Here is a 23,725-nt window from a genome sequence, read left to right on the forward strand (position 1 = left end):
TACAAACGCACCAATCAGAAACGGCCTTTCCCTTCCTACTCCATCCTATACGGCACTAGAACGCATAACAAGCCCGCAGCACATAGCCCTCCGCACTATCAGTTAGTTCCTGGGCTACTATCCTGCTTTTACCGCAGTTATTCTTCATAGACTAAATATAGGAATATTCATTTGTTGATATTAAACAGTAATGTATTTAAAACTACAGTTACAGTTACAGCTGCTTTTGTTCTTCAATACGTTTAGTGATTTGGGTAGAGGGGAGCTGGCGGAATGATACAAGCAGGGGGAGGTGTTTATGAACAACCGTTAAAGGCGCGTCAGGGTCAGTCTGCTTTCATCTGCTGGAGTGCGAACTTGGGAGTGTAGCTGTAGTAGCAGTCGAAAGCGATTTAGACTATCAAAATGGTGAGTATGGTCAACGTGTACTGTAATAGGGTGTAGGAGAGCGCGCCTCAATTAAGGAATTTAGACATTTACAGTAAAAGCGGCTTGATGGGATTAAATTCTTCTCTGATTTTTTTTTCCGGGGATGGGCAGCGCGCTCAGTCCCGCCGGTATTGCGACTCGCAAAATGTGGAGCCTAGTCAAAGATGAATTGCGTATTTTCACGGGCTCTGGAGAGGGTTTTAAGATCTCTAATTTTGACTTAAGGGTTTTTGCCGGAGAAATGCGGAACGAATGCAGGTAGCGTACTGCAATAAGACGTTTCTTCTTCTGGAGATTGACGAGTGGCCTTTGCGCTTGCTTCACAGGTTAGACTCTGGTTGTGCTGCAGTGAGTATCAGATCTGGAATGGATTGAAACTTGGTCTTTTATTGCCTTCGGACAGTGACAGTTTTATGAAAAATAATCACTCGCATGTCTGTGATGACATTAACCCCCGAGCTTTTCCTGTTTGCGCAACCCTGAGCCATCTATATTGCTGAAAAAGGTACTCGTTTTAGGGAAAATTGTTATTTTCTTACGAAAGCGTGGCTGGCTAGCTCCTGTTAGCCTTGACGTTCGAGTTCGCAGTCCTTCTGAAAACGGTGGGTAAGCTTGTACGCTACAAACCGGAAAAGACTTCCTCAACCACACCTAGTTCTGCTGTTAATGAGATGTTAAGTTATGATGCAATGCTCGGCTTGTTTCCTTTCAGCGTTTCGAAGCTTTAATTCAGGTCGACGGGAGCTGGTAAAAGCGTGGCGCTGGTCGCGGAGCGAGCGTGGCTCAATCGTGGGTCTGTCGCGCTGGGAATCGTGTTGATGCGTCACTTTCCTTTCCATGACACGAACTAAATCGCAATCACACTAGGGCTTTTGTTTTAGGGCGATTGCTTTTTCCGTTTGCAAGACGAGCGGTTGTAGTCTGCATGCATCTTCTGCGTTTCTGTAGTCTGGATTTGGCGCTCTTAAAGCAAGTCTTTCAAGTAGGCATCCGCACATGCCGACCGAAGGGTTTCTATCTTGGGAGACTCTGTTCTATTGCACCTTCGCAGATAATGACAGAAAAGCGGCTTTGACCGCCGACGGGCTCAGGTGCGTTTTTCTTTTCAACGTTGCGGCCGCCGCTCGGAGGGTTAGGGGGAGCACCGGGAGATCGTGGGTCATCCGGGGTGATTGGCGTGTGAAAGGCAGGCGATCAGAGCACGTCTAGGAGGGAGAAAGATAGCCCGCTCTGTTGAAAGGGTCGTCAGTCAATATTTCTAGTTTGACACCCTTTCAAGAATTTCTCTAAAATGATGAGACTATGTATAAGCCCTTGGGTTACATTTACTGGTATGTTTAATATTGAATATTCGACTTGTAAATGTGTGAGTACTATTATAACCAGATCTTTTTTTTTTTTTTATACAGGCTGATCAACTGACAGAAGAGCAGATTGCTGGTAAGCCCTTTTTTGCATGTGGTGTGTGGCCTGGTTTCTAGAAGCTCTGACCGATTCGTAGTCTTCCCTTGCAGCTTGGATTAGTTATTCTTTGCCTTTTAAGGCAGACCCTGGGTCAAGTTACGCATCAAGTCCTTTAGAGACACTCTGTATGCAGTTTATACGCGGACTTGAGTACCAGGAGAATACTTTCTGCCAAACTAGCAGGAATTTTAAAAATGAATCGTGGCCTTTTTTTGGTAAAGAAGCATTGTATAGACGCATTACAAACTTATCTAGGTGTAATTGGTAAATGTCTCTAAATCATTCATTAAAATGTTATCCCTCCTTCCCCTCATATTTAAAGGTGGCTTTATAATCAACTGGGTTTCTAAAGTACTTGTGTGTAGGTGGTGTGATGTCAAAATGTTCAGGTTGATGAGTAAGCACGTGGTATGACACTTCAGCTACAGCAGGATAGAGATTGGATACAAGCTTTTACAGAAATACACCTAAGTGTATTCCAAATTCAGCTTTATGCAGGACACTGAAGGTGGTGTGCTTTATGTAGTACATGGCATCTTCCTCCTGTCCATTTCAAGTGCACATGAATAATTTCTTGCCAGGCCTGTTGTCTTCCCAAACCTTTTGAACCTTTAGTTTCATGTTCAACTGTAGAATATATACTACAGCACTTATGTAATGTTCATGCAGATTGCATAAACATCTGCATTAAAACTAATTTTAGTCACAGCTCTGTATCTCTTGCAAGGTTTAGGCTTTAGCTCTTTAAAGCGTCAGGAAATTGTTTTGCATTTGTTTCTGGTTCTGTGTTCCTGAATAGCACAACCTTTATTCTTCAGAAGGTATTGGTACATAATGAGAGTTTTGTATTTGCCCTGTGTCCTTTAGATGCAGTTACAAGTACAGTCAGTGTAACATTCATCCTGGTACTGAAACATGAAGGCTTGCTATAGGTGATGATGCTAGATTTTGTGTACAGACGCCAAGGCCATCTGGCCCAACTAAGGTTATAGTCTTAATCCTGAAAATCATGTTTTACTGTTCTCCAAAGTTGTTTGTGTAGAGCCGTGGACGGTTTAGGACAACTTTTAACAAAGACATCCAAGATGACCAAAAGTGAGAAATAAAGACTTCCTTAAGTTCCAGTGTCAGATGTCATGTATTAGCTCTTTGGTTTTGGTGAAATACTTCATGTATTGTGGTTGCTTGAATATGTCATTGAAAGATCCATTCTTTGAATTATTGGCAACTTTAATTTATTTACTCTGGAAAGCTTGTACAACATGAAAATGCAGCAGTTAATTGTATAAACCTGTCATTAGTCAGATTGGGAACTTCTTATCTAATGACCTAAATGCATTTAAGTTTAACTGTAGAATTATCTAAAGCAGTGGTATGCTGACTCTTAACCTGGACTGGTGCTGTTTTTTTTTTGCATAACCATTAATAAACAAATTTAGTGAGTGAATAAAATCTAAATATCCAAGTTGTATTGATAACTTACACAGGTAATCCAAGGCCTTTCAGTTTCCAATCTTTGGGAAATACTTCAGGGTGGCCAATAATGCTTAATGGATTGGAGCTCCCCAGCAGTAAAAAGTGGTCCAGCCTGTAGTATAGTGTTGGACCTATTTAGTTTCTATTGGTAAATACCTCCGAATGAAAAAAGTTTCATGGGGTCTTGCACATTAATGGCTGGAGAAAGTGTTGGTGTATGTATAGAATATTGGGGAAAGTAAAGTCAGGCTGTTTTCCTATGCTGCTGACTGCAACAGCTTAGTACAGTATTACAGTGATAGTAATGATCATTGTTGTAAGCCTGAAATGGTTCAGGATAGGTCATCAACCAGAAAAGCTGGCTCACAGTTTCACATCAGTGTGAAACTCTCCAAGCCACAGTCATGTTTATTGTAATTTCACTACTGGGAAGTGAAAATGTGGAGACCAATGGCCTATGGTGGGGAAAAGCACTAGAAATTGTTCATGCTGTGGACTGTTCTTCCTGATGAAGGTCAAACCTTGTGCTCCATTTGATAAAAGGCATTGTAGCTGTAACCTGTGCTACAGGTATTGCTGGGCAGAGATTGCCCAATCTTTGTTCTACTGACAAGCCCAGTTCAGTTGACCATGCTGGGATGTCTCAGGTTGTCCCTGCAGCAAACATGGTCTACATTGTACAGGATTCAGAAATAAAGATTCAGAAAATGCCTTTCAGGCTCTGTCAATAAGTACATTTATAGTTTGTTGCTGTAATAAGTCTTGTTGTGCCCCATGAAAGATAAAAAAGGAAAAAAGTGGTTCCTAGAAGATATATGGAAGTTGTTTCACACTTAAACGGAGTGCAAAGATTTACTTCCAGCCATGTAGAAAGCCCTTTATGCTTGAAAATGGAACCATTAGAATAAAGATGTATTAATTTGTGCAGACAGTTTGGTTTATAGCAGGTGGTTCTTTTATGGTCTTGGCAGTTTTAAAAACTTAACCTTTTCCACTTTTGTAACCTTTCCCTCTCTCAGAATTCAAAGAGGCATTTTCACTATTTGATAAGGATGGAGATGGAACCATCACAACAAAAGAGCTGGGAACAGTCATGAGGTCACTGGGTCAGAACCCTACAGAAGCGGAGTTGCAGGATATGATCAATGAAGTTGATGCTGATGGTGAGTTTTTTTTCTTCTTATTACAAGTTTTATCTGCTTATTCTTCAACTTTTCAGCTCAATTTCTGTTCTTGTTGCTGCAGGTAATGGAACAATAGACTTCCCTGAGTTTCTCACTATGATGGCAAGAAAAATGAAAGACACAGACAGTGAAGAGGAAATCAGAGAAGCATTCCGTGTTTTTGACAAGGTACTGGTCTTCTAGCAATAAGGTAGCACCCCAAGCTTATATCAGCAATATCAAAATGGGGACATGGAGTAATTTTCAAGCTTAGTTATTTAAAAAAAAGTACTTGTTCTAAAGCATTAGAATGCTGAACTATCTGTGTTCATTTTTTGGGATTTTCCTTGCAAGAGTTTAGACCCCACACACAGCAACAGTAATTGTAAAGTTCTGAAATCGGATTGGAACAGTCAACTTTGTGGTATCTGCATTCCAGGATGGTAATGGGTATATCAGTGCTGCTGAGTTGCGCCATGTGATGACAAACCTTGGGGAGAAGCTAACAGATGAAGAAGTTGATGAAATGATCAGGGAAGCAGATATTGATGGAGATGGTCAAGTCAACTATGAAGGTAGGTGTATATCCTCCAGCACCCTTTGTGCTCCTTTTGAGGTAAAATAAGGAGACTGAGGAGACTTAAACCTTCTGACTTGATTTGCTCAAATGGTCAGTGGAGATCATGATATGTTAGTAAAAATGTAAAATTCACTTCCAACTTCTATGAAAGTGTGTTCCTTCATTAATGTTGAGGGCAAAATAGTAGCAATTGGTTAACAGGTGTTTTTCTGTTTTGATAGTGACTGGATATTTAAAAGGACTGTTGTATTCCTTTCTGTATTGAAGATCAAGTATTTATGGAATTTAGGTGAAGATCACTCCAAAATCTAGAAATGTTCTATCTTGAGGCTTATTGTAGTGCTTGTACAGTCAAGCACTGGTTTAAAGTACCAGAGATGACAATTTTAAAGTGAATAACTAGAATGAGAGAAAGCAGCCTGTCAGTCAATTGTCTCCAAGCAAGGTTTAAAGAAATTAGTAAGAGGGTAAAAATCTTGATGTACAAATTGTCAGCTGATCTTATAGAGCAGTTAAGGTACAAAGTTCATCTTTGAATGCAGCTGTAATAGCATAATGTGTAGAATGTCTTGACCCTGTATCTTTAATTTTTTTCTTTTTGCAGAGTTTGTACAAATGATGACAGCGAAGTGAAGGCCTTGTACAGAATTTTTTTTTCTTGTATAAAATTTGCCTTTTCTTTGTTTGTAATTTATCTGTAAAATGTTTATTCCCCCTGCTGTCCAAAGGAACTGCATGTAAACTATTTAGGATTCAAGTCCTCATGTCCCTTTTTATTTTGCTGTCATCGTATTTTGAGTCAAGATGCGGTCAAGTTAACAGGTGTTGCATGTGACTTGAAATGGAGTGCATCCAAATCTGCACAATGAACTACCACAGCTTGAAGCAAGACATCATCTTGGTCCACCTGTTGAAGTTGGATGTCACTTGGCAACAATGTTGGCATGTAAACATTTTAATGTGGAGTAGTTACTCTGCATGGACTATGGACAAAGTATATATGAATTTTTCTCAGCATTGCACTATTGCAAAACGGGTGTATCATCCAGGTACTCGTACACTAACTCTTTTTGTATTTGCTGTTCTGTACCAGAGAACTCTTGTTCTATTCTTACTATGCTTTTTAAAGTTTTAGTCACTTGTTTTTTTCTTTTTTTTAACTGCTTATGGCACAAACATGCCTCAAAGAATCCATTCCAAGTTGTATATTTTTGTTTTCCAATAAAATTTACAATTTACCCAAATTTAAGTGTGTTTATTTAGGTACTTTTGTTTTAATGACCTTCAATAAAAGTCTCAAGTTACCTCAACCTTGGTTCTAGTTTTTTAAATGGTTCACCTTCATCCTCGGCAAAGTTGATTTGTGTTGGGCAACAGATAAGATGTAGTCAGTCATTCTGACTTGTCCTTTTTTTCCTGCCTGTGCTATCTGTATACATAAAATTGCAGAAGCAGCAACCTCTCCCAACTTTGAGCAATTTAAATTCTTGTGAGCTGCTGGTAATTCAGAACATCTTACAATTGCAGATCTCTAACATATTAATGTGACTTATAGTAAAAAGTGAGGGCGGAGACAACACTGAACTCACTGTAATCAGAAGTAGGGGGAAAGTACTAATTTGGCCTTTTAAGGGTTGGGCATGGGATTACTTCCAGCATTTACAAAGCCCATTCCTTAATGGTACATGGATCAGTTTCAAAACTTCACACTTGCATATATGCTTTTTAACCTTACAGCATTCAACTGTCTCCAACATCCATAGGCCTAGTCCTACCCCTGCTGGTGCATTTCTAACATAATCCAAGGAAATGAGGTCACTGAACAAAGTCCTTCTTGCACTAGTAACTGTCCATAAGTTTGAAAGGTTTAAAGACCAAAGAGCATAGTTATTACAACAAGTGTTCATAGGTACTCCTTCAAAATGTGTATATATCGCAGCAGTGAGGTTTTTTTCAGGTTATTTGAAGCATTTCTGTTCCTGTAATACTAGTCTTTTAAGAGGAAGCAATAGCATTTTTATATTTGTGCATTACTTTGTAATCTATGAAAAGGAGAACACTATCAATACTCACTCCTTACTAAAAAGCAATAAAAAATTCTCAGAAGTTTATTCATACCATGTAAATGTTGAAAGAAATTGTATATTTAGGTTTCTTAACATTCTTAGTCATCTGGTAGGTAGCTTTACAAAGTCCTGGTTTCTAGATGAAAGTCTTGAGACTTATGCCCAAAGATCGGGTGACTGCAATTCTACGGACAGCTATATATATATAAAAATACAATCCCATGTCAAATTTGGAAGCCATCATGAAGACGATTAAGGCTAAAGGCACTAGGAAGAGGTGGAAGTTTTACCTGACCCCCAGAAAATCTGTCAGCAGTGTAGACAAACATGCATGAATGCAGAGCAACACCTCTACTAAGATTTGCAGGTTGTTTTAAATTGGCACTATTATTGTTCCTCTTGTATGAGATGCAAATTCTGTTTCTATGAAAGGTTTACAGAAAATCCTACCATTGTTCCCTATAGGCACAATAGGGGATTCTACAAGTGTGTGAAAAAAGTAGGGGCTACACCTGGCAAGACTGTAAAGGAATTTTTATCCTGAATGTGCTCTTTATGCAACTGTAGAAAAAGGTAATGAAGTATAGAGCTTTTCTGGACATACCATTTAAAGCTTACAGGTAATGGGGACTCCCCTCCACCACCACCAATATGTAGCCCACCTGGATGATGCAACAGCAGCCAGTACACTCACCCCACATCAGTTCTCAGTGGGGAGGAGAAAAGTCATAATGCCAATTCATACAGTAGTTGGGGATTACTAGGAGGCCATGGTTGTTAAAGGCCATTGGGAAATTTGTTCAGGACACTAGTGGAGAACAGAATTTGAAAGCGTGTAGCCATCCCCCTCTCACTAAGCAGTCAGGGTGACCATATTTCGGTCTTCGGGGGGGGGGATAATCTAAACTCGACATGACTCTAAAGAAATGGCTCTTTATTACTTTTTCTAATCAAAAAAGTAATTTAAACTCGAGTTTTTAATAAACTACTTAGTAAACTTTTAAAAAGGTGCAGGGTTGCCATTTCTCTTCCATAATGGCAAACAATGGAAAAAATATAGCCCTATTTTAAACAAAGTTTTTTTTTCTTCATTTTAACACAACGAAAGTCTTAACATCTGAGGAACAAATGAAGACATCATAATTTAGGAGAAGTCCTCATTGGTTGCAAAAATGATCAAGTTTAACGAAATATAATGAAACAAGTTAAACATGGTTATTTCTTATGGCCATAAAAAACATCTACCGGCATTGCATGGAAGGAACGAAAATATGTTCTGTAGGCCTATGTTTCTTTACACAGTCTGAGTAACGAGCAAAACAAAATCCCGGACAATTTTTGGAATTTTATCAATCTCGGTCGGACCGATATTTTAGGTCTCAAAAAGAGGACATGTCCGGGAAAAACAGGACGTCTAGTCACCCCATCTGGAGCGCACACGTTTTCACCACAGCTTTTACTGAGCTATGCCCCCTACTCTTTGTTATACGTAACCAGTAACATTTTCCTTCGGTGAATGGTTATGACCAATTATACCTTTAAACTTCAAAGTTTTCACCAACAATTTACAAGAAGTAATTCATAATGACGGAGCACGACCTTTCAGTTTTTTATATATTTCAAGTTACACCCCGCCACGTATATTCATCATATCTAGGTAATTCAAGGCACATTATTGATCAATTTCTTTGGTAAAAGAAAGTTTTTCTAAGAGCTGCACTGTTACTAATAGAACAACATGTTTCTATGCAGGAGAGCGCCTTGCTAGGTAACGATATACCTGATCCTCCCTAAAGCTTCCTACGGCTATTGAACTCGAACACCATGTAACACAAAGCCACTGGATACTGAAGACGCAAAGAAAAGAGACATGACCGCTGGTGAAGCAGGAGACACTGTAAATACAAAAGAGAGACGGGCAGTTCTTGACAAATCTCGGGATAAGGTAAGCACGCTAAAGTGCGCCCAAAAGCAAACTCCACTTTGATACTTGTATACTAATGTAATATGCAGAGGTTCAGTCTTGAATTTGTCGGTACGCTTTTTCTCAGACGTACTGCACTACAGTACATCCTTAAGTGTTTAAGGTCATATTTCATACAATGCCTTCAGATAAAAGACGCTACGTAAATTCTCAGTCAGTATTGTACACAAGACAGGAAGTAAAAAGAGCCGTTTAAAATACACAGAACATAGTATAATTCTGTGCATAATTTAGTTCCAGCTCTTACGGTAGGTTCTGAGAAACAAGGAAAGACTGATCACACGAAAAAAGTGACACTGCGCACGGGTATGCAGCCACGTCTCAGGTCTGCCAAGAAAGAATAAAAACACTTAAGATTTCATGTTTGAAAGGATCGTTTCCTCACAATTGTCAAACTGTAAAATCTAAGTGCTGCACTTACAAAGGAAAGTGGTTGTGTGGCAGGCCTTCATCCTAAACTGTGGAATCTCCAAATTGGATGCTTCATTATTATCTGTTGCCAAAAAAAAAAAACAATTTTTATTTCATCTGGAATGATGGAAATCATCTGGGGAATTAAGCTGTGCTGCTCTGTAATATACCAGTGAGCAAACTTTGCCTGGATGTTAGGGAGGATTTGTACATTTTGAAAATAAGGGTGTATATAATCAGTCTGCCTGAGAGAACAATACAACACTGCATGTGATGTTATATGCATGTTAAAAGCTTCTTGTAGAGAAAATGGTACATCAAGTATCCTATTCTCTTGTATCATGCCTTTGCTCCTCAACCCTGCAGTGCAAAACATCAGTCAGGAGCATGCAGGGCATGTGGTAGCATTTTTCTCAAGTGTAGAGGGTATTATGTAAGAGTGCTGATCTAGCTGCATTGACTTTGGAGATATAGATCTTCCTTGAAGTGGGAAGTGTAGAGTGCTGCACAATAAAAACAAATGCAGTACAAGGGAAAAGTGTTGAAAACTAAAGTGTACTGTTGGAAAGGTTAGGGCTTTGTGGGGCAATGTGAATGGTACATTTGTATCCTTAATTGAAGGAATCACTTCTGAAAAATTGTTTCTTGGACTTTGATAAGTGAGCATTAATATGTGGCTGAAAAAAGTGATGATTTAGTTTCCATTTTCTACAGAACAGTGAGGAAGGAGCTGTCAGAGCGGGATGGCTGGTGGAGAAGCGAGATTAAAGTGAGTGTCTTTCTCAAGGGGATGTCCCGAGAAGGAAGAGCGCTCCGTTAAAGACAAGTCCAACCTCTGCTTTATTACACTGGAAGAAAAGGCAGAAAGGAACATCGGGATCTGGACAAGCAAGAAAATAAAATCACAAATGTGAAATTCAATTTAATGGTTTAACCGTTACGTAAAAATTCTTTGCTACAATATAATTGTGGTTTTTGTGACTTTTCCTCTTAGTTGTGCCATTCTTATGACGAAAATACATAGTCTGCGACATCAAGTTGATAAATGGAGTTCGTGTAAAGTCATGGCCAAAAATATTGGCACCCTTACACTTTTTTCAAATCTCACCATTTTCTCTAAAAATACGTTGAAATTGACCAAAGAATTTATATACTGTAATATTACAGAACCTTTGTTTTTGATTCAGAATGTAATACATATTTATCCTTTTAAATCAGAAAAGGAAAAGAAATGACACTGACAAAATTATTGACAGATCTATAGGTTCTGTAATATTAACTGGAAAAAGAATTGTGGAGACCAAATACTTTGGTCAATTTCCACTTATTTTTAGAGTTATTTGCAAAACGTGCAAGGGTGCCAATATTTTTGGCCATGACTGTATACACTTGAATTTTTTGTACTTATTTAAGTACGATCAGTCCCTCAAATATTGCCATTGATGCTAATATCCATTTTATAAATAATTCAAACATTTTTAAAAGGGCATTATGAAGGACGCTATCGAAGAGAGATGCTGCTGGGTGTTCAGTGTTGACATCTCTACATCATACCTCTACGGTTTGATCCATGATACTATTTGTTTTGCATCTTCTGACAGCTAGCACTTTCCTTACATTAGAAGCAGAGATTGATGTGGAAAGCTTTTGAAAGGCCATTTTTCCTGTTTGTTAACTTGTTTTACTGCCCTGCCTACATTTTGCATTAATCTCTTTTTATTCATAAAAAAGAAAACAAAGTTTCCAAAGGCTTTGCTCTAAATATCAGTCATATCTCCCTGTGGAGACTTCCTGGTGTTGTGATTAGAGAGAGCTTTCAGTCTGAATAAAACATCACAGAAATCAAACAGCGAGGAGCAGTAAGAACCCTGCTGCAGTTGAGGAAAAAGGGCTTTATTCATGCACCGCGCAATGAGCTCCTGTCATTACGAGAATCAGAAACTGGCACTGATTGCAGGATAGCCTCAAAGCTCAGCCAACACCCTGCCCTTCTCACCAGCAATACACAAAATTGAGCTAATGCAAAAAAAAAAACAAGTTCAAACTTGATGCTTGGCTGTTTGTATCTCCTGTAGTAACAATGTCCCTAATGTCACAATGCCTAAACCAACAAAGCCACATCAATGAAAGGACAGTGGCTTTGTAGTACTGAGTAAACTAACTTTGCCGTTTTGTCTTCACAGGATTCTCCAAACCCTGGGAGCTATCACATCAAGGACTTCATTGAAGAATCCCGGCTGAATCCTGTCAAAATAACATACAGCTTCAAAGGTAGTGGCAGGAAGTATCCCGTGGGTGTGGTGCGTAAGGGAGACTTCCTGTTACCAGGAGCCTACAGCCTTACCAACTTTGTACAGCAGGCCGAGAAACGGAACGCCACTTACTGCTTCAAAAACAGTCCCAGACCCAACAATTTCACACTAGGGATTAGAGACAAGGTGGGATATGGACTTAAGTGTGATGTGCAAGCCGATTTCACTTGCATTACTGAAAACCCAATTTCATGAGACAGATCAATAATCTGCAAAATAGACTGAATGGTCTAAGAGCACCAGTTTATCCATCTTAATACTATACATCTGTTTCAGGATATAGATGTCTCACCGTGTCACTACAATGTAACAGAAAAACCTGTAGTAAAGTTACCCTGCAAGTAAGTAGAATGAATATTTGTGACAATGATTTCACTCAGTTTCTGAGACTCTTTGATTTTGTAACTGTTGCCCCTCTCTCTCCCCTTTAGTCATGTGATGTTCCGATCTGCTGTTCAGCGATTGACCTTTATTCCTGTAAGTATTCACTTGATTCTACTAAATATGCTACCACTTTTTTCATTTCTCATGAGTCCTGATCTGTCAAATATAAAAGTAATTGCATTGCCTGTCCCTGAGCTCTAACTGGGTGTCTGTAAGTGATGACTGGAAGAGGGGAAGGAGTTATGCTACAGGGATGGTTTGAGCTATGAGTATTTTCAAGATTGTGCTGGGTCCAGCGACGAGGACAAAAATAAGGGTGCGAAGTCCATTTATGTTTCTTGCAATGCACCCCTTCTGTGCTATCCCATAGCTTGCCATCAAGCAAGACTCCTTTAAACTGCTGGTGCCACATTTAAATCATTTACCTATCCCTAGAGACAGGACCCATCTGTTTCTGACATCTACTTAAACTCAATTCAACCATGCTGGATGTAAATCATAAAATTACTGAAAAGCTACTCTTTTGAATGGGTTACATATGACTCAGACTCCAACAGACAGACAATCCAACAATATATATTCCAAACAAAGTTATGAAATGGACAATAGAAGAAAAAGGTATCTGACTGAAATCAAACCAGTTCATCAACCATCCAAGTTTGCAGTGCTAAGAAAAGTTATGAAAATCCTACTGTAAGTTGGTTGGTATTCTTGTTTATTTTAGACCTAAAATGTAATTCAGTTAATTCTTCATAAACATTTAATTAAAATATGAAGATGGCATGATTAAACATAACACAAATACATAAGATACATTTTTGTGTTATGGTTGTAATGTTTGTGTTATTTATGTAATTAACAAAATATTCCAACAATAAAGGTTCCTACTTAATGTATAGAGGACAAAATTCCTAAAGCTTCTGACCTTTATACAAGGCTGAGCTGCCCAAACTAAATCCTTGATTTGTTTTTTATTGTGATTTTTTCCCATCACATGATTCTAATTATCTCCTTAAATGTGCCAAGTAAGATGTTCACTTAATTCTTAGTTATATTGTTGATTCCCAGACCTTTTTAGCACTGTACCTCTGTCTTAAAAGTTTAAGCGGTCTCAAATACCTTATCAACAAACAGAAATTCCTTTGTTCCAACTCTTTGATCCCAGTGCAGTGTACTTTTTCAGCCTAACTGGAACTGCAGACGTTTCTTTGATCTTGACAGTCTGGGAATAATAAAAAGGCTCTACAAGTCCCCTCCCAATTTTATGAGTTAAACATAACAGGCAACTTTATTAACCGATGTTTTGCCATCATTTGTAAATATTTCCATGACACAACCAAAACAGGGGAAACAGTTCTCATAGTAGGAAATACTGGATGTGACACCTTTTGTCATTGGGAACTACAGCAAGAAGCACATGAAACCAAAAAAACTCTACCACTACTCTATCTAGTACACTGCTACTTTAATTTTAACATGAATAAAAAATAAACTTTCATTTTATACAGGGATACCTGTAGGTGTAGGCACATTACTGATAAACATGACAAATTAAAAAGTAGGAATTTTGCCGTTTACAAGTTGTCAGGTTTCTGTAATCACTGTTGTCACAGGGCATCGGATATAAGTTAGATGGCAAGCTTGCTCTGTAGATTCTAGAATGCTGGGAGATTTCAGTGACATGATAAGAATTTGTATTTCAATAGCAATTATGACAGCAATGGTTATGCTGTGATAAATGATGAATGTTGTTTAAGTGTCCCTAGTGCACGGTTAGGTGCACTTTTTTAAATCAGTTTGACACTGCCTCAGCTCTGCCATGTGATAAACACATTCAGCCAACCAGAAGCTCAGAGTCATGTCAGACATTAATAGGACACTTTACCTATTTCTGAGTCAGTGCTCATCACGTTCACTTCGACTGCTTGGCTATTCAGACAACCAAGCTCTGACTTCTAGACTAATACGGAAGCTTTTAGAGATCACCATTGCTGCTCAAAAGGCAAAACACCTCTTAAGTGTTCCACACCACCTTTATAAAATTAGCTATGAAGAATGACATCCCTATAATCACAATATACAATATTATATGGCAATAATTTTACTGAGTAGGTGTGATTAGCAGCTCATGTTTACAGAATGAGAAAAAAAAATTCCGTCGTCATCCTAAATGTTAATTAACTAGCAGATGTTCATGTGATGCTGTACAATGATTTTCACTGACAGAGCTCTAGGTTTCTCTTCATCTTAGACCAGGACAGATCAAGACACCTATTAAGAAGTATCTTTTTGGAGGTACAGTGCTGTGCAGCAGATCCTGTTTCAGTTTAGAAGGAAAGTTAAAAAGAAACTGAACTCAATTTTAATTACTTGTAATGAGAGCATCATAGTATACAATCCCAAAGTTCCATCTCTGAAAAATATTTTTGCAGGTGTACTGCTGTATGTGAACATTACCCCCATTGCTTGGGTATTTCTCTTTTAAGGGATCCACAGGCAAGCAGAGATAAATCTGTTTGCTTAATCAGTGTGGCACAATACTGTCTAATCTGCTTAATCCTCTTGGAAGTGGAGTAGGAAATCATTAATTTCTTCAGTAGTACAGAGCAAAACCAGACTGCATTCAAGCCAGTGCGGTTTTAAAGTTATCCCATCCAGCCCCTGGCCACAGCTGCTTCCTCCTATAGCTCATTGTGGGCAGCTGGGGTCTATCTCAGCTGACACAGGGTAGATGAAAAAACAAACCCCTGGACAGGATGACGTTGTGCAATAGGGCACACACATGGGGACTTTATGGAGATGCCAAGGAAACTCGAACAAACATGTATTTATAGGGTGGGTAGTAAACGGAACCTGCATAAAACTCCATCCACAATCCAGCCCAGGACCCTAAGAAATGGATCTGTAAGAACTGCAAGATCATGCCCCAAGCCAGCAGCACCATCCATCATACCATGTTTAAGTGTTGCTATATTCATGAATGAAACGCATGTTCCTTGGCCAAAATTTGAAGAGCCCTCCCGTCAAATTAATGTACTCTTTCACTGACAGGCCATGCGTGGCTGAGAGAGACTCCCTTCAATGTACCAAGGCAAAACAGTCCCCAGCTCTCAATCCTGTTGAACACGGGAAAATACTGCTTTTTTAACCCCCCATTTCATGTTACTTTCTTTAACAGGAATTTTTGCTAAACTACCATTGTTTATTGTCCTCAGAACTCTGAGGGTACACATTCAGTCTTATTCAGTCTGAAAGAAGCAGGCTGAAGAATTTTGACCCAGGACTTCAGGTGGATCATGAATTACAGTTTTTTTTTCCTTAAGAAAAATAAAGAGTAGCTCAGCATACTATTTCCAGCACACTGCCTGCACATGCCATGGGGGGAAAGCTGAAAATAGTGAGAAGCAATTAGGATGTCACAGACTTTGAACCCTGGGGATATCGTTTGAGGTTGTGTTCGGAGAGGAAAGTTAAATGTAAGGAGAAAAGATCATAAAAGGAAAAGACTCGTAGCAGAGAACAAGTGCACACTATTCTTGCTGTGCCACTAGAGAAGAAAGCTCTTAGTAGAAAGGCTCTTAGACAGAAGCCTAATATATGCAAGAGGTGGATTACTTCATTAGTAATAAAGCTACATAAAGTAAGCCAAAATATGGAATACTTTAAAATTTTAAAGCAGTATTTTCAATATTGGCAGGACACTTAATTTAATTTGAAAAAATTTGTCCGTACACACTTGCTTCTCCCCAAGACCTCATCTCAATTAATTCTCTTACCTAGTGCACCATCTGTTCTGTGTCGAGAATCCTGCAATTTCCAAACAAAATTTAGTCAAGATATCTAGGTCTAATAAGTAGACCCTAATGCCAAGGGGAGACTGTACTTGCCTTTACCTCCCAAAAACTCAGAATGAAAAATTGATTAATACAGGAGGGCAGGCTCTAGCCATTATTCCAAGCTTCATCTTGAGTTTTTTTAAATGTCAAAATCCGTAGTGGAAGCATATTCTACAAAGCTGCAAGTTTACACAGGCATCTGACTATAACAAACAGCAATTAATACATGGTAACAGAGCTGAGCACAGTGTAAACAAGTTAGCAGCTTCCATGACAGCAGTGTGGACAGAGTCCTGCTGGATTCAATTAAGCCTTAGGAAACAGGCAAGTGGAGAACTGCCTTCAGGTAGAATACAATATTGCCAATCAGAAATATGAAACTGAACCTGGTTTAGCAAATTTCACTGTAAATGAAGATAATGTGTCAGTGTAAATATCTGTCATTTGGCTCCGTCTTGTGATTATTTAAGCGTAAAGAAGCTTAGCATTTCTTCTCTGTTGTTCACGAACAATTTTCATGGCACTTCATCAGAATCAAAGTTTAAATGGCTTTAGGTCCAATCTCTTGCAGTGTGTACAGTAAGAACAAGAGCAATTCATCCAAAGTGTGGAGAGAAATTCCCAGCATGTACTGTACCTCACAGATTTTTTTTTCTATTTTAGAAGGAGGGACCAGCACCAGGCCAGTATCATGTCACAAAGCAGTCAGGCCAGCATGCTATCACTTCTTGTTTCCGGTCAACAGTGCCCCGTCTGGTCACCCCTCGCTCAGTGAGTATCATACTGATGAGCAATATTTACTCCTGGTCCTGGAGGGCTACAATCTGCCTTTACAAGGAACCTATGAGTAAATACTTGAAAACAGTGCAGATATAGATCAATGAAATGAACAACTGATTTCAGATTTAGTCAATAAGAGCTTAGGGCAGAATTAAAACCAGAAGACATGGTGTCCCCCCAGGACCAGGAATGAATATCAGTGACAAATCTCATTTAAAGGGAAACTAATTCAAAAGATTTTATGCAGATTTTAGTCTACTTTAAATTATATTTCACTGGAGAACTCAATGAAAATGTCAACATGTGCATTATCTAATCATGTCCTATATATATATAAGCACTTCTCAGGAGAAGAGCTTTCCTGTTTCCAGTGTGTATTTTGCTGGCTCATCTTTCCCTGAAAGTTCTCTGGAGCTTTAGTGGCACAAAGGAAATAAAAGTTAAACACAAACAACCCTGAAGCCTGCATGTTGCAATCAAATGTTTTTCTTAGAGGGAGAAACTTTTCTGACCTTCTTTCAGCTTCAGCAGGAAGCAATGACAGATTACCAAGAGATCTCATCCTTTTCTAGCCTGCTTTAGTGCAGCACTGAGAAATTAAACTTGTTCATCAGAATTGCAAGCATCCACTCTATGATTGCAGAAGGATTACAGACGGGCACAGTTTGGATCTGGACTGTTACTGCCTGTGAATGGTGACCACTGTGCTGTCCTCTGCCGTTGCAGAAAACTCCTGGCCCTGGTACATATGAACCCCTATGGCAGACGACTTGGCTCCTGAAGAGAGGCTCAGCAACGGAACGTGTGCATGGTCTTTTCTTCCGCAATATGTTAGAGATGTAAAATTTTACTGTTTAATAGAAATAAGTTCATGTTGGAAGATGACGGAAGCTACAGTACTAATGGAAAAATCAATATGTAAAAAAAGATCAGACAAATTAAGGAAGTATGCATGCCCACTTATACAGCTCCTTTAAACGTCTAAATGCACAGTGTTTGTGTGTTGTGTTAGGCCCTGGTTAAGAATGGTTGGAGACCCGTTTCCACAGTGCAGTGGCAGCAGGCTTTAAGCCTTACCCCTGGAGTATTTCAAACCTGTTTATTTAAACTCCGTTTTAGTGAGCAAAGTATCCCTGGAACCTTCCCCATGCTGACACTAGTTCTTTTTTCAACACAGGACCAAAACATACAATGAAATACACACCAAAAATAAGCCACCAGCATTCTGAGATCAAAAAAGAGTGATACTTCCTTAGAAGCTGTAATATAGGACTTTTACTCAACCAGTTTATCTTCAGACCTGCCAGATTTCTGATAATCATCAGCTTACCCTCAAACATGTTAAAAACACACACACACAGCTCCCTGATTGAGAAATTGTCTATTACCTCTAGATAAGAAAAATTAAATGATTGCATTTGTAATGGCTTCATTTTATCTGCAGTGTCTATGGTAATGGAGTATGAGCAGGATGCACTCTTTTGTCAGTTTGCCACATACAGTCAATTGACCTGTGAGAAGTGAGTGTACAAAGTGCACAACTTTTTCCACAGCATGAAAAAGTTTCTTGCCGACTGTCAATCACAGCCCCCTTCTGCTGTGAGAGCCTGCCAGTTTCTTCTGACAAATCTCACATGCAACTGCAATCAAACTGATTTTCTGCTGATTTGATATATCTGGAAAAGGTTGGTCTATGTCTGCTGGAAAGTGAAAGTCAGAGAAAGTGAAAAGTAGTCTATTTGGCTGTAATTGTAATGGTTTGCTATCCTTAGATACACATAGTACGTGATCATCAGGCTTGCTTTTGCATATAAGCAAGTGAAATTAGCCATCGAAGAAAAACTTCAGGGCTAGTTAATTTCATCATAATATTCTTGGAGAAGAAACCCGAGCCCTACTGATGGGTGCATTGAGATATATAGGCAAAATCCTGTGCTTAATGCTGCTGTGACTATAAACTACAAGCAGGGGTGGCAATGCTCTGCACTAGTAATGACATGTGGAACGGAGTCTAGACAGCTCTATCACTTCATTTTACTGCTTTATTAAGGATGCCGTTTTTAGATCAGTGAGTCACTTCCTTGCTATTTCCCACCGTATATTTTAATAGCACTCCCGAGCTGCATGTTAACAGCTGCAGAGAGACTCCTCCACCCCATCTCCATGTTAACGATCCGTTGACTTGTGGCACAGAAAAACACTTTCATTAGAGGCAGGGAAAGCAGTGGGGTTGCATCTTATCACGTCATCAAGGGATGATGACATTCATAAAAGTTCACTGATGGCTAACTGAATAAGTGCAGTGCTGTCAATTTTGGCAACACATGAATGTCAAAATCTCAGTTTTGAAACATTTTGTAGAGACTGCTGTGTGCAATGGAAGATCTTCATAAAGCAGTGATTCACGGGAAGGTTGAACCTCTGGATTTAAATAGTAACTTTGATTATGAAAGAGTCCTGGGGTTTCTGAATGCGAGCCGATTAGTGCAGGTTTGGCAGTGTTGAGAACAAACAGGCATTGAAAGGTCTGCAAGCAGCTGGCTGTTGTACATCTTTTAAAATCAAGAGAATTAAGGTTCTGTATACAGAGCTCCATAGTGCCCTGTTACAATCCCCACATCACCCATGCTCGTGATCCTTCACTACTCAAAGGTTAAATAGTATTAACCTGTAGGAATGATTTTACCAGCTCTAATAGGGTTTAGCCTACTTTCCCCACTACAACTGCTACTCAGAGAAGCCTCTGAAAAATGGTTTCCAGGTAACAAAGGCAAGCAACTTTTATGGAATCCATTAATTTTGGAAAAAGGAAATATCCCCCTCAAGAGGGGAAAAGTACATCACAGAAGTGGAAGCTTTTAGATCTGCTTTAACAGCAGAACAAGAGCCAGACTCAGCTTAATCTAATCTATCAATGTGGGACAGAATGTACCCAATCTTTACAGTTCTTCCCTTTAAATGACATGAGTGGTAAGATTTTAGACAGCAGTACTGGTATTATTCTAGTGCAGAGATACACACTGCATATGTGGTAATACTGTACGTAGTCTGTACCCAAAGATGACAGAGCTGTAATAAATGAATGACTTGAACATATGATTGCTTTTGAATAAAATTTGAAGCAGTATTGATTTACATTTTCACCTAAATGAGCCTTGTGACACATCTACAACTGTTAATGGCAAGCAAATTGATAAAACTATCCTTTGAGGTTTACACCACCTTAAAAGATTTTTTTAGCAGTCTGAAAACAATGAGTCATCTTAACTAATTCACACCACCAGAGGCCTGGTTGCTAAGACTATTGGTGCATCTGCCTCAGCACTCTCATGAAAGGACCGTTTCCTGTGATGGGATCTTATTTAATCCATCCTACTGTGAATGAGAAATGACTTGGGGACTGTCTGATACAGTCTGCCATATTAAAAGCCCAGTAAGTCATAACCGGAGTATTCCTTAGACTGACCAGCTTGCCTCTAATGTAACAAATTAGAAGATCTTCTTTGGAAAAATCCATTAGCTATCAAAGTCTCTACATATAATCAAAAGAAATAAAATGAAAACCGCTACTTTTCTGTACTAAAGCTTTTTAATTTCTATTGAAACATAGGGACAAAATGCATCCTTCAGCAATTTGAAAGTATTGGGAGTGTCTTAGAAACAATATAAATACAACAAATAAGACACAAATAAGGTACATGGCAATGAGCAATTCATTGATAGCTGAAAGGCGATGACCAATGCAGGATTTATATTTAATGCAGTTTTATACATCAGGCTGCAGGAAAAGAAGCCTTCCCCCAGAAAGTGATAACTTTAACTGAATAGTTTCGATTTCATTACCTTGTTTTAATACTACCCCAGAAGCACAATGTGTTTTTTTAACATTGCTATTACATGCGTGATATTTTCTTTCAATGGATATTGAAATATAGGGAAAGGTCTTGTCAAGTGAAGCTCATCGAGTCTCACAGCATAGAGAAATTCGGGATGAATATACAGGATTTTGTGGTTTTTAAGTGTTTTATTAGCTCAACGAATTATAACCCTAGAAACCTTTTCACTGACATTATGGTACTTCTTGTAATTATTGATTGCGATTCAGTCTTTGGTTTATATTGTATTGCAGTGAATACATTTGTATTTCTTCTTTATGGCAATCACAGCAGATGAAAGTCTATGGAATTGATCCGAAATACAGCAAGAAGCAATGATCAAAGGAAATAATTGTCTGACAGCCTTAAGAAAAAACATTTTAATTGAAAACCAGTTTCTATCATTGTTCTTACAGTCAAGCTACCAACAGATACCAGTGGTTATTTTTTTGACATTTGAAACGCCTGCTAGAATAAACCAATGCAAACATTATGTGAAACAAGTTATCAGACGTGAGTACTTGTAAACTACATGGGGTGCTCCTAATGTTAAGGCATGTCAAATATGATGGCTGATATCTGTGGATCGTCTTACTGGCTTGATCTAGATGTTTGAGATTTTGTGGTTCAAAACCATTATACAAAGCTGTTAAACCAGATGTAAACTATAAACCTTTCAATAATAGTTCCCAGAATACCTTCACAAATCCATTTCTGCCGACACTGGAGGCTGTCAAACTGTGTTCCAAACCAGGAGTGTGTAAATGAGAACGAATCACAGCTGTGTCATTAAACAGGATAATCTGGAATCCATGGAGCATGTTATTTGGTCTGTCCCAATTAAAGAAGTATGTGGCAGGGCTTTCTTCCTGGTAACACTGATGTAGATCTGCAATGATGTAATGTGATTGCAGTGAAATTACTTTTCACATATTTATAAGCGAGAGAGTGACTGTCATCACTCATCAGTGAGCAGATGGTGTCATTTTCATAGCTCTGACCTATTTTCATTTCATGTTCTCAAAGATCTTTGCATATTAACACAATAATACTAAATATTAGGCTTTGTCCACCAGATTATCCTTTACCCCATTCAAGTATTAAATTTAATATACATAGAATCTACCTTAAAAGTTATCAAATTTCTGAGGACATACTCCAGGATTCTCAACTTCACGCATCCTTTTTAGTGCCACAGAATTGCATTTTTTTTAAAATCAATATTTGCCATCTTTATTCCCATAGGAACACATCTTAAGGTCAATTAACTAATGGGTACATTAAGACCAACCTGAACATCCTAGAATTGTACCATAATGATCCTGGTCATAGCTGCTGTATATGAGATGTGAATAATGATGTTGTTCTGGCATACTGCTTAGAATTAATGAACTATTATGAAGGGGAATAATAGCCATGATGACCACAATGGAAAGAAATGCTCAATTAAATTTAAAATCGTATTATATACACATGGTGTCAGCTTAAGGGAAATATTGCTCTTATGCATCTCAGTAGGAAAGATGATCACTTCCAACAAGAAGATTATACTATAGATTATGGTACTGTTCTACAAATACCTTTAAATTTTGTATAATTAAGCACAGCGTGGAATAGGAGCTAGGTTTTAAGTGAAGAGCAGAAATAGCTTAGGGTTGTCAGTGGACTTGTAGAATAAATTTCAGTTGTCCATTTACTGTAGATCACGCATTAGAAAATCACAAGAGAATCAGGCACATACTTACACAGGGGGCTTGCAGTGATGCTATAACAATTGTAACTGTGGGTTGACAGGGGGGGGAAAGTGTTGAAAGTTGCTCAGAGAGATACTCTGAAAAGCAGGGCTTTTCTTAGGCAGCAGTTGCCATGGAAACCCCATTATTCGGCAGGCTGGGTAATGTGACTGACTGGGAGCCTAAGGAAGCCCCAGCTGGATCTCTGACCAACAGCAGAGCACCACAGACACGAAAATCCCAAGTCCTGACAGCCCTGGCTAGGAAATTCTGAAATTTCTGTGGCTGGGGAGCAGTGAAGGAGCTTTCCCCAAGCTGATTCATGTCAGTAGCCAGCCACCTGTGAATGAAAGATCCCCAAACGGTGTCAGATCAAGTCTCACAAGGATGTGGTGGGTGTAAATAGAAATGCAGTAACTTCTGCGATTTGCCAGCTTCCAGCAAACATGTAGTGATGTCCGGAAAGGACACTGCACTTCCAGTTATTACCTTGCTCCTTGGCTGTGGGGCTTGCCGAGCAGTGGTGAGGATGAGCAGCTCCGACGGGTAAGCTTGTCTGAAGGTGTTCGTATCCCCGTGCAAAACAGGATTCAATCGTCAACTCTTAAAATGGTGCAACTAAAATGAGGTGTTATAAAAGACACAAATATAAATGTAGATTCACAATTTATTCCACAAGTGCACATCACCTTCCTGCAAAAAGGTATGCTTGACGCAAAAGACCAAACTTCCAGATATTGCTTTGCACTATTTGCCTGTTGACACCCATATCAAGGCATCTTAATAGGACAGGGCTCTCTACCATCCCATTGAAACCCAACAGCAGCCATTTATCCCAAATCTGAATTACTAAAATGGACTGAGAAAATTCTACTGTCAAGGTTCCAAACTCTCCAAGTAGAAGGAAATTGTAAAACAATGAGTGATTTTGCCTTTGTTTCATAGATACTTTTTTACATATTAACCTTCCCTTGTTCTTTCTGGGAGAAACCATAGCGGATCCTTGGTGTCCAGTAGCTATGATTAATGTTTACAAACCACTACAAATCACAAAGTAGTCCAGCTTGCTGCTGAACTGATGAAGAGCAGAAGACTTATTGTATAAATGCAAAGTACAGAGCTGTGAAGCGAGCTATATATGGGCTCTTCAACCCAAAAAGCCTCTTCAGAAAAGCACCATAAATCTCCTAAGTTTGTCAGATGAGCTTGCTGTATAACCCATTGTTTCACAA

General features: G+C 38.9%; 2 protein-coding genes across 2 annotated transcripts; both read left to right on the plus strand.

Annotated features, from left to right (window-relative positions):
- Positions 1–302: 302 nt before the first annotated feature.
- On the plus strand, positions 303–6,356 carry LOC102688815 (calmodulin-1). Its single transcript, XM_015363163.2, has 6 exons — positions 303–408; positions 1,839–1,869; positions 4,389–4,532; positions 4,615–4,721; positions 4,972–5,107; positions 5,717–6,356. The coding sequence occupies exons 1-6, from the start codon at positions 406–408 to the stop codon at positions 5,743–5,745; spliced, it is 450 nt and encodes a 149-aa protein (XP_015218649.1). The 5' UTR covers positions 303–405; the 3' UTR covers positions 5,746–6,356.
- Positions 6,357–9,698: 3,342 nt separating this feature from the next.
- On the plus strand, positions 9,699–21,569 carry stpg4 (sperm-tail PG-rich repeat containing 4). Its single transcript, XM_069180021.1, has 7 exons — positions 9,699–9,745; positions 10,288–10,342; positions 11,757–12,011; positions 12,162–12,226; positions 12,317–12,362; positions 16,769–16,876; positions 17,612–21,569. Exons 1-7 carry the CDS (start codon positions 9,699–9,701, stop codon positions 17,726–17,728), a joined length of 693 nt encoding a protein of 230 aa, XP_069036122.1. The 3' UTR covers positions 17,729–21,569.
- The last annotated feature ends 2,156 nt before the right edge of the window (positions 21,570–23,725 follow it).

Source organism: Lepisosteus oculatus, chromosome 17 (genome assembly GCF_040954835.1).
Source record: "Lepisosteus oculatus isolate fLepOcu1 chromosome 17, fLepOcu1.hap2, whole genome shotgun sequence".
NCBI classification, from domain to species: Eukaryota; Metazoa; Chordata; class Actinopteri; order Semionotiformes; family Lepisosteidae; genus Lepisosteus; species Lepisosteus oculatus.